The sequence below is a fragment of the Cyrtonyx montezumae genome, unplaced genomic scaffold (genome assembly GCF_038088225.1).
Source record: "Cyrtonyx montezumae isolate F1298 unplaced genomic scaffold, pur_monq_1.0 scaffold_17, whole genome shotgun sequence".
In the NCBI taxonomy this organism is placed as follows: domain Eukaryota; kingdom Metazoa; phylum Chordata; class Aves; order Galliformes; family Odontophoridae; genus Cyrtonyx; species Cyrtonyx montezumae.
The window spans coordinates 28,872,657-28,888,684 of NW_027071903.1; the positions used below are offsets into that span (position 1 = coordinate 28,872,657).

The following is a 16,028-nucleotide window of genomic DNA, read 5'->3' on the forward strand; positions in this document are numbered from 1 at the left end:
AGCCTGCCTGCCTGCCCGCCCGGCCCGGCCCGCCCCTGCCCGCGGCCCCTCACGGAGCGGCCATCGCTACGCGCCCACCGCAGCCATCACCCTCTCCAACCGCTCGCGCGCTCTCACCGTGCGCCCTCATTGGCCGCCGCCTCGGGTCCGCCCCCTCCGCTCCTCGTTTCCCATTGGACCGCCGAAGCGGAGAGGGAAGACTGCGCTTGCGCGCTGAGGCGCCCGCGCTACGCGCCACCAGATGAGGGAGGAGCGGAAAGGGCGGGGCGAGGGCGTACATTGGGGAGAAGCTCTCCGCCCATTGGCCAGCGGCCACGCGCAGCGGGGCGGAGCGTGGCATTCCATTGCCGAATGTCCGTGACGCGATGAAGGAGGGGGTGGAGCCAGCGGTGCGAGCGAGCTGATTGGATGCTGCTGCAAATTTTAAATTTAAAGGCGGGAGAAAGCGCGTGGCGGTGACGTCATCGCTGTCCCCTTCTCTCGGGCGGCTTTGGGAGGGGACATGACAGTGCCTTGCATCCCCAGCACCCCGCCCAGATCCGCATGTTTATAAAGCAACAGAAGCGGTTTGCTGAAACAAACAGAAACTGTGGGCTCATAGCCTGAGAGAGGGGAGCACAGAGTCCGCCAAAGACGAGTAAGTATGGACAAGTGACCTCTAACGTGAGTGGAAGAGTTACAATTTAGGCACGAGTTTGCCACACACAAGATAACGTGCCCTAGGAAGTGTCCTGGAAGTGACCACTGTGCTCGTTAAGGGCTGCTCACGTACCGAAAGCACCAGTGGGTGTGGAGATGATAACAAGATGACTGCTGCCCCTCTCGCATCTGGACTCTTATACCCCATAGCACACGTGCTCAGAAAGTTAAGCTAATTAGAAACTGCAAAGATAGAACTGTGAACAGCCACGTATAAATAACATGCTTTCTGTTTGGGGGTGCTGCTTTGTGAACAATCCCAAGCACTCAGTACTGCAGAATTAAAACACGCCTTCACATGGGTCCCAAATCTCTGAGCAATGTTAATGAGCTGGAACCAGGCTGGGGCTGTCCCATTAATAGCAAACAAGGACCCTGGCTAGGTGGGCAGCCCACGGTGCCCTTATGTAATCACCAGAGCCATGGGTGCTGTTCACCTCTGCCTGGCCTGGCTGTGGCTCCCCTGCTCCCTTGCTGACACCAAAGCCACTTCTTGGCCTGCCTAGGGCCTGTCCTGCTGGTCAGGAGTTGTGGTCAGAACCCAGGAACTGCTCCCAGCCCCATACATCACTAGCACATGCCATCCCTGACAAAGAGCCTTGTGCCCTCACTGCCACCACTGGTAGCTGGCATCTGTCCCAGCAGCCTGACCAGGACGCCCAGCAGAGTGTGACCAAAACCACCTTACCATGGGCTGCCTGGGACCAGAACCACACTCATGTCCCCAGCGTGGCACCCTACAGCCCTGCTCTGGGGCCAGACACCTCTCCTTTCCCCTGGCTGCTACCTCCCTGCCTGCTCCAGGTGTTTGCTCCTACAGCTGATCCAGCTCTCAGAAAAGCAATGGGAGATGGCTGAGCCCCGGGGAACCTGTTTGTTCGGCAGCTGGAGCTGCTCACACCACTCCTTGTCACACTGTCCTGCTGCTCACTGGAACATTTGCCCTCTCCACCCACTCCCCAAGGACATCACTGACTTCTCTTTGCAGCAGAGCCACTGGGCTCTTGCTGGGCAATCATTTACTCGCTGATAAATGCGGTTTCATGGGAAGAAGGGAAGGATGCCAGAAAAATCATTTGTAGATTGGGCTCACATTTGGTTGGCACTTTGATCTGAGAAGTTTGGGTTTGTGTTTTTTGTTTGCTGGTTGGTTGCTTTGTTTTTGTTTTTATGCTGTTCTGTTTCACTTAGAAAATTCTTCATTTATTTTGATCTCTTTCCAACATTTCTGAATGTTATTTACTGGCAAGCCTTGCTGCATACAAAACCCCACACCTAAATGAAAGATCTGATCTCCTGCTGCACCAACACTCACTTCAGCCCCAGAGGAAAGTTTGTTTTCTGTTCTGTCGAGCCAGGCAGAAAGTTTTGTTTTGTATTGCTTCAAATGCTTTGCTTATAGGGCACTCCTCAATGACCTGCACAAGAAAGAAGTCACCCGAGATGCTGTACAATGTCTGCGGATTGCTCTGTGCTTTGTGAAAGCTTCGGAGCCCCCTCAGCCTCCTCATGCTGCGTGCCCAGCACTGCTGGTAGTGGCTGCTGCTGATGTGCTCCTAATTTTGGAGGAGGGAATTTTGAGGGTTGGATGTGCTTGTGGGATGTTAAAGTCCGCAGATTGCTTTGGTGTTGCGATTGCCTGCAATTGAGGCAAACTCCTTGTTTCTCTGTCTTAATGGATGAGATCTGTCACCGCCTGCTTGCCAGCATGAACTGCAGCATAAATCTGGGAAGCAGCAGGATGTGTCCCACTGCTCTCCCTCCTGACGAGGTTGATCTTTGGCACATACCTTCTGAGGTCACCTCTGGGACCAGTGTCCGTGTTCCAGTGCTGATGGTGATAAGATCTGCTGGGACAGTTTGCAGTGAACCAAGGAGCCCCCATGCCCTCCTCTCCTGGGCAAAGCTGCCAGAGGGCTCCAGGCAAGAGGGAGGGATTTCTAGGCACTTCAGATTTTGTGTTTATGTCTCTTAAATATTTTTAGTGCTCATAAAATTGAGAAACTGGGAGAGACCCAGCTGGGACCAGTACAGTACAACCCTTACCCAGAGTCTTCCCAAGGCAACCAGGACCTGCCCAGTCCAATGTCCCAGAGCAGAAGGACAAACAGACCTGTTCCAAGTCCCCTGCACAACCAGATGATTTCTTTAGGAAATCTTTCCCTTCCAGATTTACAGTCACCTATATACTCACGGGGAAGTGCTAAGGGTGCTAATTGCTGTGAGGGAGAGCAAGGGCAGCTTGCAATGAATCTGGTTTTACAGGCACTGGATGCGATGGGACAGCCCTGATGTGGAGTTCCCAGTATTGCCTGAGAGCAGCAGCTGCTGGAAGAGGTTCCCAAGTTGTGGGTGGGTAGAAGCAGTGAGGGGTGAACCTTGAGTGCAAGCAGCCAGCAGAGCATGGCAGCTCCAACAGGCCAGCAGAGGCACAGCAATGATCTGCAGGTTGATAAGAAGGGGCCATGCAAGGCAGTGCAGCAAGGTGAGACTATCAGACCAGTGGGAAAGCTATTATCCTATGCGCTCTCCCTGCAGAGACTGGGGAGGGAGGCAGAGACAGGGCTACTGCCACGGGATAGCCCATGCAGGACCATCAGGGCTCTGCAGGGGCAGGGCTTTGCATGTTGCTTTTTGGGAGACATGGCCAACTCAGTGAGAAACCAAACTGGAAAGTTTTGCAGTGTGGTTTCTTCTGTTGAAACATAACCATACAGTGTAACTGCTAGTGACCATGCTATCAGGGTACAGCAAGTTCCCTTATGTTGTAAAGTGCTCCTTTGTGCCTCTGTGTTTCCTTTCTCAAGACTTCTAAGAGCTACTGCAGGGTAGGGTTGAAGTCTGGTCCTGCCACGTGCCTGTCAGGAGAACATACAACTATCAACAGTGCTTCTGGCAATCAGTGCTCCGGTACTGCTTGAGGTTCAGCTTCTTTCTGGCTGAAGGTCTTGGTGTGCACAGCTGCAACTGCTCTGCATAAAAACACGGGTCGTGGGATGCCCAGTGAATGTCCCATAGATAGCTCAGCTGGGCAGCATCACAGCTTACTTGCTGCTCTACTCTCAGGTGACCCTACAGGGCACACATATTGCTGGCTTGTTCTGCCATAGAGAAGTGCTCCTTGCACCTGATCTGCATTTCCAAGCCTCTTTCCAAAACCCTGTATGGGGCCCAAATGAGATCTGACAGTGATTTTGTGTAACCATCAGTCTCTTCAGGATCATCCCCAGCATTTTTCTGCCATTTGTCAGTTTGAGGAGAAAGGAAACAAGAAATAATAATAAACTCAAATTATTGCCTAATCAACATAGAAATCAGTGCTGCTTGCTCAGCCTGCAGGCCACAATTAGATGCCATCAGCAAATTCGGGCAGCTTGCCTGGGCTGCAGTCTTTCATCTCTGGAAGACTGACAGGCATCTCTTGGATCTGCAGGCAGAGGAAGGGAATGAGATCCGTTTGAAGGACTTGGCTCATGGGGAAGGAACACATAGTTCAAAACCCCGGAAAAAAGGAAGGTTATGTTTAAGATAACACTAAAGGAAGCCCTATGCCAGAGGAGGGGAAGTTAAGCCTGCAGCTGAGGGCTGTAGTGCCAAGGTCTCCAGCCCCCTCTCTGGCACCATCTCAGGGCACTGCCCTGGTCCATGCAGCACCAGCTTGGCTTATCTTGCCAAGAGGACAAGCTGGTTAAACCACCAGGAAATTATGAGATGTGTCAGCTCTATATCCCTGTAGATATATGGCAGCTTTGGCAGATTCATTGCATGCCTGTGCATGATCTTGGCTTTTGGTTGAAAGCATCTATCTTCCTCTTCCTCTTGGGACTGTCCCACAGACTTCTTTTCCATCAACAAAGAGCAGGATCTCTGCCCAGTGACTCAGGCTGTCATGGTATGCTTGGTACTGGTGTTGCAAGAAGGTCATTTGCAGAGCCAGACCAGGGGTGAGGGGAACAGGACGTGATGCAGGGAGGGAGACAGCCAGGGTGGCAATGTCAGGATGCCTGGCCCAGCTCCACGGAGGGGACAGGAAGGGGTGTGGGGCAGGACAGAGCAGGGGGCTGGACACCCAGGCTCCATAGCTAGGAGTCCCTGGGAGGCAGGGCTCATTACAGCTGCGAGCCGCTGGGAGAAGAGGTGCTGGAGCCTCGTCCTTCCTCCCCTCCCCGGGTGAGCGCAGAGATCAAGCCTGGAGCCTCCCGCATCTGAAATGTGATCCTGCTGGAGGCACCTCCCTGGGCCCCACCTTGCACTCCCCAACATATATATGTCACCCTCCAAGGGCACAGGGGACACGAGCTGACACACTGTGCTGGGCCCCAGGCATCCCTGCGGATGGAGCGGCCGAGGCACCAGGGGATGACAAAGAACACCTACATGCGCTGGCGGCTCCCGCTCGTCTGCCTCCTCTGGGAGGTGGCTATGATCGTCCTCTTCGGTGTCTTTGTGCACTTCGGCCCTGAAGCTGATGCACACTGGGAGGAAGAGAAGCATGAGATGAACATTACCAGTGACATTGAGAATGATTTCTACTTCCGATACCCCTGTGAGTATTCAGGAAGCCCAGTCATGGTGCTGTCTGGCCTCTGTCCTATCCCATCCCACACCATCCTGCCCTATCCGGCCCCGTCCCATCCCATCCCATCCCATCCCATCCCATCCCATCCCATCCCATCCCATCCCATCCCATCCCATCCCATCCCATCCCATCCCATCCCATCCCGTTTTCTTGCCCCGAGGGTTTTGGGAAAAGGCAATAGGAAGGTTTCAGGATAGTAGTCCCTTCTTTCCCAGTTAAGTCTGGCTTGAGACAGAATGTGTCAAAGGTGAAGTCTCCAGTGATTGCTGGGGAGCTGGGCTTCACCTTGATGCTGCTTTGGAGTGTCCCAAAGAATGACAGAAGAACACTGTGGCCCTCCAGTGCTCCGGGGGTCTGCTGACAGGGTGCTGCCAGTATGTGACGTCTTTTCTCCGGGAACAGGGCTGACATATTCCCAGCACCCTGCAAGTTTCAGCTTGCTGCCCCCTCCCTCAGCTTTCTCATGTATATGGAGGAATGGCTGTTGGGATCCTGTGACATCTTCCCCCTTTTCCTACATCCTCCCTCTCAGTAGCAAATTACCCTATAGCTGCTGCCATTTGGATGCCAGAGTCACCCTAACCTGCCAGCTTCCCATGGTCCTTCTTGCTTTATTGACACAGGGATTGCTCAGGTGGTCAAAGCTTTTCTGGCCAGGTGGTATACTTGTCTGGCTTTGATCTCTGGTCATCTTCTTTGTGATGGGAACAGGCTGCTTCTGTAGGCAATTGTTTCCAAGGAAGCAATAGGCCTGAGTCACGCATCTATTTAGAATATTTCCATTAAAGAACACCTGATAAATCAAAGGAGCTATAGAAACCTGTAGCTGCTGAGGATTAACTGGTTCAGAGAAGGATCTGCCTGCAGAAACTTGCTGCTCAACTGGTTAGTGTGAGCCATGGCTGCCCTGAGCTCCCATTTCAGACTGCCTGTGGATGTACCCACACAGGTCAGCATGAAGCAGCAGCAATGCCCCAGTGCTGGTATAATCTTTGACAGGCTGGCAGGGCAGCAGAGAGGTCAAGAATGATCCCGTAGGAGCTCAGGACACTGCATCTATACTGCCTTCATCTCCACTTTGAAGTGCCAAATATTCCCCCCTTTAGTGGCTGAGTGGATTCAGAAAGCTAAATCATCCTCAGAGCAGCTGTTAGTTTAGGTTTGTTTCAAACCTGAGGAAGGGCTCATGTGTTCGAAGCTCTGCTTTTTCTTCCTCCGTTATCTAATCAGGAAAATCTCTCTACAAAAACAGATGAAAATGGTAAGATGGTAGAAGCTGAGCGTTTTGATCCACATCCATCCAGCTTTGTTTAGAAGAGAATGCAATGGCTAAACACCCAAGGATCATTTGTGTTATCACATCTGCAACTGCTACTGCCTGTAGGAGTCCAAAGATGTTGCAGTGGGTGAGCAGTGACAGCCTGAGATGATTACTTACTGTAGGATGTTTGTGTGGTCATGTCAGTGGTGCCCATTGCCAGGGCTGCCAGTTCAACTCCAGGCAACATGACACATTCCTCTAATTTATAATCACACATTGATACTCCATAGTGAGTGAATCATCTGCTCTCTAGGGAAAAGAAATGAGATACTGCAGCACAGGTAATATTCTCAAAGCCCAAACAACTCCTCTGGATAGTGACTGCAATTGCCTTCTCACAAAAGCGAGGCCACAATACCTCTTGAGCATGGTAGCACCTGGGCTGCCTGCAACACAAGTGTTATTCTTCCAAAGGGAAAACAAAGGCAAGATTTAGAAATGCACTTCAGACTGGGTGCAGTTTGAAGAAAAGCCTGCCCTTCCTCCTGGGCAACTACAGTGTGTCAGACACAGGTGGAAATCCGCAGTATTTTCAGAGGACACACAGTCTGCAGCCCTAACTCTGACCTGAGTATTTCTGCTTTCAGGGTGAAATTAAGAATATATATAATGCAAATGGGTGCAGATAATTCTAGTTGTGTATTGTGCATTGTGCCACTTAGGCTTGAAAGAAAGGTGATGAGAAAAAATTTAGCCACAGAAGGAAAGTGTGTGTGACCACATGGTGAAAACTATGACAACCATTTCTTAGGACACGCAGAGAAGTCTACATGAAGGCACTTGTACTGCACAGGGTCACATGCAGGTCTAATCTTCTTCACCTCTCATGAGTAATTTCATAGGTGTGGGGGCATTTTTGAAAGCAAACAAATTAACCTGTCTCTGCAACCTGACACTGCATCACTGGAGCCTGTCCAAATGCTCGTCCTTACACAAGTTGCAAGATCTTGTAAAGCATCTCAGGACAGAAGCCAAGGCTTCTGCAATTGCACACACCCAAATCCTCACCCAGAGAGTAGTGGAGGCAGCAGGTACAGCCCCACCATCCCCGCAGGAGGGAGTCCAGAGTTGCTGACCCTTAGGTTCAGCATGGGGTCAGGGGCACAGCAGATCCTCAGTCACCAAATTTCCTCTGCCCTGGGCTTATTACATCTCTTTTCACTAGAGTGGCCTCCAGTGTGATGGTCTGCATGGTTCAGATTGTAATTATGCAGTATTTCAGCTCACTTAATTGCAAAGTGATGCTTATCTGAAATAAACGTTTAGCATTAAGAAGTACAACAGATTTATCGCACCAAGAATTTCCCTCAAGAGGCTCATGCAGGTACAGTTCCCCCCAGGGAAGGGCATCTGAGGGGCTCCAGGTATGAGGACTTGTTGGAAGAACTGAATCTCTCTGGTTTAAACACTCAAAATCTCCCACGGCGGGATCCTCATAGCAAAGGTATCTTGCCATTGATTTCAATGGCAAATAAAATGCATTTGTAAACTTCCCTTGTTCCTGTCTTCCCCCTAAGCACTTACTCCGAGCCATTGCCAGGATTATATTGCATAGGCTTACTCAAAATAACCACTCGTGGTTTTAACAAAAATCAGTTCTGTTTGTTGTATGTGACATTTTCTGAGTGTTTTTTTGTTCTTAAATGTGAAAAAAAAAGAAAGACAATCTGAATAGAAAAGTGTTCCGTTGTACACCCTATTCATGTCCAGTTTTCTCTTGCACATAGCTTGCAACAAACACATTTGGCTTTCAAACCCAAACCTGTTCATCAGAAAGCCAGCTTCCAAAAGCCAAGCCATTTTCAGACTTAGAAATGGGAGGACACGAGACAAATGCACACATTTTTCCTTGAACTTTTTCCTTGCTGTCATTAATGTTGTTTCCTTTCACTGCCAAATTCAAATGACACTCACAACCCTGCCTTCCCCTCAGAGCTGATGATTCCCTCCCTGTGCACAGCTTTCCAGGATGTTCACGTGATGATCTTTGTGGGCTTCGGCTTCCTCATGACATTTCTCAAGCGTTATGGATTTGGAGCTGTGGGGTTCAATTTCCTCCTTGCTGCCTTTGGGATCCAGTGGGCTCTCCTGATGCAAGGCTGGTTCCACTCTTTCCAGAATGGGAAGATCCTCATTGGCGTGGAAAAGTAAGGAGAGATATGGGTTCTGGGATGCCATCTCTTGACTGGGCAGTGGAAGAGCTGGGATGAGAGTCAGTGCCTGTCCCTGTGTTATGCTAGAGTTTCCAAAATGCAGTCTTCCTTCCACACAACCCCACTTGCTTTCCGCCTTTTAGTCCAAAAGTACTTCTACAGTGGTGGTACTGTTACGTGAGAAAAGTGAGATGAGTGCCAGCTCTTAGTACCCAAGCAGAGCACCACAGATCCCAGTGTTAAGAACACATAAGATCCTTCATCCTCATTATTTAAATGATTTGGAGGAAAGCTCCAAACCTGGACAAAATGTCAAGATGAGAGAAAAGTCAATGGGAAACCCAGGGCTGGCTCCTAACTGACTATATGCCTTACAGTGGGATCTCTTAGAGCTCAGTGTGGGTGAGTTATTATGGAATAGTATTTCCTTATAAAATCACAATTTTCCTTCCCCTTTTACAGCCTGATCAATGCTGATTTCTGCGTGGGTTCTGTGTGCATAGCCTTTGGAGCCATCCTGGGCAAAAGCAGCCCTATACAGCTCCTTATCATGACTTTGTTTCAAGTCACACTCTTTGCGGTGAATGAATACATCCTCCTCAACCTGCTTCACGTAAGCTTTAGACAGACCCCTTCTCCCCAAGACTGAGTGTGGACTGGAAAGACAGACGGGTAGACAAGCTGCGCAGGATGTAGACCACACCTCCAGAATAAATGGTGACTCCAGAAATGAACCTCTGCTTTCCCGTGGCTGCAGGTTAAGGACGCAGGTGGCTCCATGACCATTCACACCTTCGGAGCCTACTTTGGCCTCACCGTGACACGTTTCCTGTACAGACCCAACCTGGAGCAGAGTAAAGACAAGGAAGGCTCTGTGTACCACTCTGACCTCTTTGCTATGATCGGTGAGTTAGCCACAGCCACTGCAGCGTTGGTATCTGCGTACCACTCAGTTGCAGAGAGCTGTCCTCCCGTGTCTCTGGGAAAACCAGACCAAAACCCAGACCTGGGGCCAAGAAGTTCTGCATCCCACTTTTCAATACCTCAGAACTACTCAGCTCCCCTCACTAATGGTTGGGCTGAGGTGGTGCCTGGGAAGACAAAGCAGCATTTTGGTTCCCCTCTGTTTCAAGCTCATTCTGGTGCTGATCCTGTCATGGAGGGCACAGCTCTGGGGCATCATGACCAGGGGATTTAACTTTGCTCCACAGAAACATCTTCCTTTAGTGGTTGTTTTTTGTTTTTTATATATTTTCAACCTTTATATTCTTTCGTTTCCCTTTTTCTTCTTTGCTACCTCCTTCCCATCCTATCAGGTACTCTGTACCTGTGGATGTACTGGCCCAGTTTCAACTCAGCCATTTCTGAACACGGGGATGCCCAGCATCGGGCTGCCATTAACACGTACTGCTCCCTGGCTGCTTGTGTCCTCACCACAATGGCCTTCTCCAGCATGCTGCAGAAGAAAGGCAAGCTTGACATGGTAAGCAGAGAGCAGAGGGCTTTATACTACCCAGGGAACTCACAATGAAGTTGACGAAGGGCATAAAAATTGAGTGACACTTGTCCTTTGCTGCACTGGGTTTCACAGCGTGTTGAACCTCCAGCCATAAATCAAGCTGCACTGAAAATGCAGGTGGGAAGTGAATCCTGATGTTTCTGCAGTGCATGCTGGTGCCATCCCTTCATGTGAAGGACCAAAGGCACAGCAAGGGCTGGACTTGCCCTCCCAGGAGAGCTACTGATGGGCGTAATGCAGAGCCATGTTTGGCAGCACTCTCCAGCAAACTGAGCAGGGCCTGTGCAGCAGCTTGTGAGCAATCGGGGGGCTGACTTGTACATGTTATGTGTGTGGGTGCACAGTGTGTGACAGCACAGCTGGCGTGACACATGGGTGAGACAATTTCCATCTCATCACAACTCCCCACCCAGATTGGTGGATGCAAAGAATGTGTGTGGTATGGAGAGTGGGAGTCTATGTGTGCCTGCGCTACAGACAGAGGCTGCCTGTTCTTCTCCTTTTGTTTTTCACCAATGAGCAGGAAAGTGGGCCCTGATATTTACTCTGGAAGCATTTTCAGAGCTGATTCTCCTGCTTTTCCATTTGCATCCACTTTGAACAACTGGGATTTCTCTGAGATGCCAAGACAGAGTGGTTATTCCCATAGGTCCACATCCAGAATGCAACACTGGCCGGTGGTGTGGCTGTGGGCACCAGTGCAGAGATGATGTTGACTCCATATGGCTCCCTCATTGTTGGGTTCATCTGTGGCATTGTGTCCACAGTGGGGTATGTCTACCTCACGGTGAGTGATGCTCTGGGAGTCTGTAGCCCTGGTTCTTTTGAGGAGACCAGGAACGGATTCACTCCCTTTGAGGGTTCCTGCTTTCCACTGTCCCTTATGGGGATGCATTTCTGACTCCATATTCTGCCTCAAAATGACAAGTAAGGCTCAGTCTCCTAACAGGAGCGTAGAAGAGAGCTATTATTTTGTCCTGAGCTCATTTCACATATTCTTCTACAAGTCCCTTGCTCTATAATGGGACACATAACATCACTCTTCTTTCCGTACTTATCCCAGTCCTCCTTGGAAGGAACTTGTCCTTTCCAGGGCTACACTTATTCCTCTGATTTCTCTCTAACTCCCTTTCCTTCAGCCTATTTTGGAGTCCAAATTGCACATCCAGGACACGTGTGGCATCCACAACCTCCACGGCATGCCAGGCCTTATAGGAGGCATTGTGGGAGCCATCACTGCGGCTGCAGCCACAGAAGATGTATATGGAAAGGAAGGGTAAGACAGCTTGAGACTTCCACAAGAGCTCTTCTGGCAGTTCTGGGGCTCTTCGGGGTAGAAGAGAGAAACAATTAATAACATTTGCTCTATGTTCAGTGTTATCTCTTTCACATGGGGTGCGCTGGCCCCTGGTGTCTCCGAAAAGTGAATCATAGCCCTCTGCTCCTTGGTAGGATTCTGGGGCACAGGGGATGCGGAAATGCTCCTCCTTTTATCCCCGCATTGTTCTGGGGCTCAGGTAAGTCTGAAGTTCTGAAACACAAAATCAATTTTTGTATTTTGGACTCTTCCTAGGTAAGACCTTGCCAGGAACCATGAAAGAAGGAAGTGAGCTGTGTTTTATGTCTTGCAACTCTCTCCTAGTCCATTGCAGAAGATGGATGGGGTTAGGGAGGAGTCCTCGAGGGCTCAGGGCAACAAAGTTCCTTTACCCTGGCTTAGCATAACGGAGTGGGAAGATCTCCCACCAGAAACAATTCTCACAATTTCTACCCTATGCAGGTTTATCAAGGCATTTGACTTCACTGGCAGCTACAAGACACGGACACCCAGCATGCAGGGAGGGTTCCAGGCGGCCGGCATTGTTGTTTCTCTGCTGATGGCTTTTGCTGGGGGAACCCTTGTGGGTAAGCAAGGGGGAGAAGTGTGGAGAAGCAACAGCCTGCAGCTGAAATGGAGGCATCCACGTAATTGCGGATGATATCCATCCTTGGCTGGACGGCTCAATGCTACTTGTGTTGCAAGGCACAAACCCGCAGCGCGAGTCAGACCACAGCTCCCACTTCTGCTCGCAGTGAGATGGGGTGGGAGTTTGTGGGAGACAAAACCCAAACCCCAGCCCCGATCGGCCCCGCTCTAGGAGCCATCCTCAAGCTGCCCGTCTGGGGCGACGCGGCCGACGAGAACTGCTTCGAGGACGACATCTACTGGGAGGTGAGGATGCCCGGGGGCGGCGGGCGGCACAAGATGGCGCTGCCGCCCTCCGCATGAGGGCCGGCGGCGGAGCTGAGCGGACCGCGCCGCAGGTGCCCGAGGACGACGAGAGCGACGCGTACCACATGCACAACCCCGACAAGGCCGCCTCGCCCTGAGCCGCCATGCTGCCGCCGCTCAGCGGGGCGGCCCCGGAGGGCGGGAAGATGGCGGCCGCCATGCTCTGCGCCGTGCCCGTGTGGAGAGAGCGTCGTGGGGAAAGCGTGGCGGGGGAGCGCTTCTCTGCTGGCTCAGTGTTGTCGTTAGTTGCTGTGATTAAAATAAAAGTGTGGCTCTTTTTCGTAGTACAGGCCCCTGGTGTGGGTGGAGGGATGTGGGGTGCGGTGTCCAGGCAGGGCTGAGCCCCTGTGCTGTGATTTGGAGTAAATGGTGCGGGGTGTGGGAGCTCAAGGCCTGCTTTTAGAGTCACAGAATGTCCCGAGATGGAGGGAACCTGTGTGGATCATCCAGTCCGACTCCTGGCTCCACACTCAGCCACCATGTCGTGCTGCCTGACATCACTTTATCTTGCCTTCTTTACTGAGAGCTTTACATCAGCTCTTTGTGAGCCATGTTTGCATGTAACGTGCTGGCTAGCAAGGCCCTTTCCTCTCCTTCAGTTTCATCCATTTGTTCCAGGCCCTCCAGAACCTGGTAAGGCAATCCCAGATGTGTCTACAGACTGGGAGGAGAAGCCGCTGAGAGCAGCCCTGCGGAGAAGGACCTGGGGGTCCTAGTGGACAAAAAGCTGGACATGAGCCCACAGTGTGTGCTTACAGCCTGAAAGGCTGACAGTATCCTGGGCTGCATCAACAGAGAGGTGACCAGCAGAGAGAGGGAGGGGATTGTCCCCCTCTGCTCTGCCCTTGTGAGGCCCCATCTGGAGTACTGCATCTGAGTCTGGGGCCCCCAGAGCAAAAAGGATGTGGAGCTGCTGGTGACGGTCTAGAGGAGCACCACAATGATGCTCCCTAGAGGTGCTCCAAGCCAGGTTGGATGGGGGCCTGGGCAGCCTGGTCTGGTGGAGGCAACCAGCCCATGGCAGGGGGTTGGAGCTGGGTAATCTTTAACATCTCTTCCAATCCAAGCCATTCTATGACCATTCTTTCCACTTTACAGTACTTCTCTAGTGGGAAAAGACCAACAACAAATCACGGCCTCCATCTCTTAACCAGACCGTCTTCCATCCAGGAAAAACATCAGGTTTCAACCAGAGTTGAAGAAGACAGGAGTAAAAATCAGGCGTAAAACCTGTGTTTGCAAGCATGATATGTGAGGATCAGGAGAGGAAAAGAGGAAAAAAGAAAAAAAAAAAGAAAAAAAAAAAAGGAGGTGGGGAGGGCTGATAGGTCTCTTCACCGTGTCTAGCTGTAATTCTCACACCTGAGGGGGGGAGTCAAAAGTAGCTATTCACATCCCCTTGGGATATGACACCCTCATTTTCCATGCTGGGTAAAGACAAAAACCCTTTACAACATGTTTCTGGAATTTGTCAGCGGCTGCCAGCAGCAGCATGTTAATTAAATGTCGGCAAAGATGGAAGCAAGAGGCTCTGCTCTAATTGGACACTTTGCTTGGTGGAGCTGAAAAACATTGTGACAGAGGAGGAGGTGCCGAAACACTGTGTTCCCCCGCCATGTCGAGGGGACGGGGACAGCCAGGCACAAGAAATGCTCTGTTCTGAACCAAGGTTGTCTTTGCTTAGCCTGAGACAACCTCACCGGTGAAAAAAAGAGGAGTAGCAAAAAAGGAAAAGGCCTAAAATCCTCCACAGGAATCATCACCAGCAGAGCAGCAGCGTAGGATGCAGGGAGACAGCTCGGTAGTCTAAGAGGAAGCTCAGCTAAATCGCTGTTATAACAGGGCATTCCTGGCTCCTTGGCTATGCCCCCTGTGGGGTGAGCTTGGGGTGTCTCTAAGTATAGCAGTTCAGCATCCCTAATAGACAAATCTCCCTGTCTTGTGCAGGGAGCAGATGTTCTATAACTCAAACGGCTTTGGCCGGGGTAGTTTTGCTCCTGCCATGGACTGCCCAGCTGGCTTACTCTTGAACCAGTGCAGGAAAATGAGAAGCTTTGAATTTTTGAACACGTCAGCCCACATATGTTGGGGAGGCAGTGTCCCACTGTGGAGAGGCTGCCAGATCTGTCTTCAGAGCCTCTGGTATCTCTTCCCAACAGCTTGAAAACAGCTATGGGATTCAATAACCAAAAAACTGAGCAGCCCTCATTGCTTTAGCAAGGCTGTCAGCCCACATCTCATACGGCTGTGAGCACCAGGAAGGACATAGTCCTGTCCCACGTGCTGATGAGGATAGGAGCCCCCCAGCTCCTCTCCTTGTCCTCTGGGCTCTGCCTCCTCCTCGTGGGAAGACACCTGAATTGCCCAGACTCCTGGGCAGTGAAGCATTTTATTGCCCATGCTCTCGTGGGGCTCAGTCTGGTCTCAGTACCTAAATCACTCTCTGGGGCCGGCCTTGCAGTTTTAATTCCCTGATGAACAATGCCAGGGTCGGGCCAGCACGTTTGAAGTGTGGTCACGGCCCCAGCGGTGGACAGAGGGTTTCTCAACGGGGAGTGGAGGATTGGCCTGCTTTGGCAGGCAGGAGGAGGTGTGAGAAAGGAGCTGTTGATACCCGTGGGGATTAGGTGGTACAAATTGGCTGGGAAGCACCGGAGGCATTGACCAGAGCTGTCCTGGGGCAGGTTCCCATGGGGGGGCTGCCTGAAACAACCCTCCTTCAAGGAGGCTGGAAGGGCCAGCCTGGCTGCTAATCCCCTGGGAGCTATGGAACACGAAGCAGAAAAGAGGTTAAAAAAAAAAGAGAGAGAGAGAGAGAGAGAGAGAGAGAGAGAAAATCTCGTGTAAAGATGGTGGTTTCCCCAAGGGGATGACAGAGAGAGAGGGAAGGGGGCGGGAAGGGGGGGAACAGCACCATTTAATCCTGCTTTTAATAGGCAGGTGGTGGGCTTAGATCACACTCCCGCTCCTGCAAGCTGCTACAGAGATTTTGGAGGACAGCCGCACGGACTGGCGGGGACCCCACATCCTTGCAGAGGATCCCCATCTGTGGCAAGAGGACACGTGCTTATGTCTGTGCTTGCCTGTGTGCCTGTGCAGGAGTGGGTATACAATGTAACCCCAGATTGGGGCTGCAGTGGGCTCACTGCGTGCCCAAAGTGTGTGCAAAGCCCCTTGTCCCCGTGCCCACGCCACAACTGTGCGGGTGCAGTCTCACGTGCACATCCACCCAACACATGCACACTATTTGAGCACATGCACACACTCTCCAGCACAATGAGCACCCTGTGCCAAGTGACATGGGTACATCTGTGGGTGCGTGCTGGCAGTGCACGTGCGTGTGCCCATCACCACACCCGCAGGGACGTGTGCCAGCTGTCTGACCGTATCGTGGCCATGCCCATCCGTGCACCTTTGTGCTGGTGCGAGTGCGTGCATGTTGGACCTGGTGCGTCCACGCCTGTGTGAAAGGCTCTCCAGCCCCT

The 16,028-nt window shown here is 51.5% G+C and overlaps 1 protein-coding gene across 2 annotated transcripts; it reads left to right on the forward strand.

Annotated features, from left to right (window-relative positions):
• The first annotated feature begins 4,873 nt into the window (after window positions 1–4,873).
• On the forward strand, window positions 4,874–12,827 carry RHCG (Rh family C glycoprotein). 2 transcript variants are annotated; one of them, XM_065733986.1, is made up of 10 exons: window positions 4,874–5,245; window positions 8,560–8,746; window positions 9,215–9,365; window positions 9,510–9,657; window positions 10,069–10,235; window positions 10,921–11,058; window positions 11,411–11,547; window positions 12,052–12,176; window positions 12,410–12,483; window positions 12,576–12,827. In XM_065733986.1, the coding sequence occupies exons 1-10, from the start codon at window positions 5,035–5,037 to the stop codon at window positions 12,639–12,641; spliced, it is 1,404 nt and encodes a 467-aa protein (XP_065590058.1). In that variant the 5' UTR covers window positions 4,874–5,034; the 3' UTR covers window positions 12,642–12,827. The 2 variants fall into 2 exon arrangements, 1 of the variants encoding a protein (XP_065590058.1); XR_010622038.1 differs by lacking the exons at window positions 12,410–12,483; window positions 12,576–12,827 and adding an exon at window positions 11,647–11,788 and having other exon boundaries at window positions 12,052–12,135.
• Window positions 12,828–16,028: the final 3,201 nt, after the last annotated feature.

Bases quoted from the DNA above. Each gene is read 5' to 3' on its own strand.
- RHCG (XM_065733986.1), top strand. From the start codon at position 5,035: ATGGAGCGGCCGAGGCACCAGGGGATGACAAAGAACACCTACATGCGC. The intron at 10,236-10,920 runs GTAAGCAGAGAG...TTATTCCCATAG, and splicing joins AGAAAGGCAAGCTTGACATG to GTCCACATCCAGAATGCAAC. The intron at 12,484-12,575 runs GTGAGGATGCCC...ACCGCGCCGCAG, and splicing joins AGGACGACATCTACTGGGAG to GTGCCCGAGGACGACGAGAG.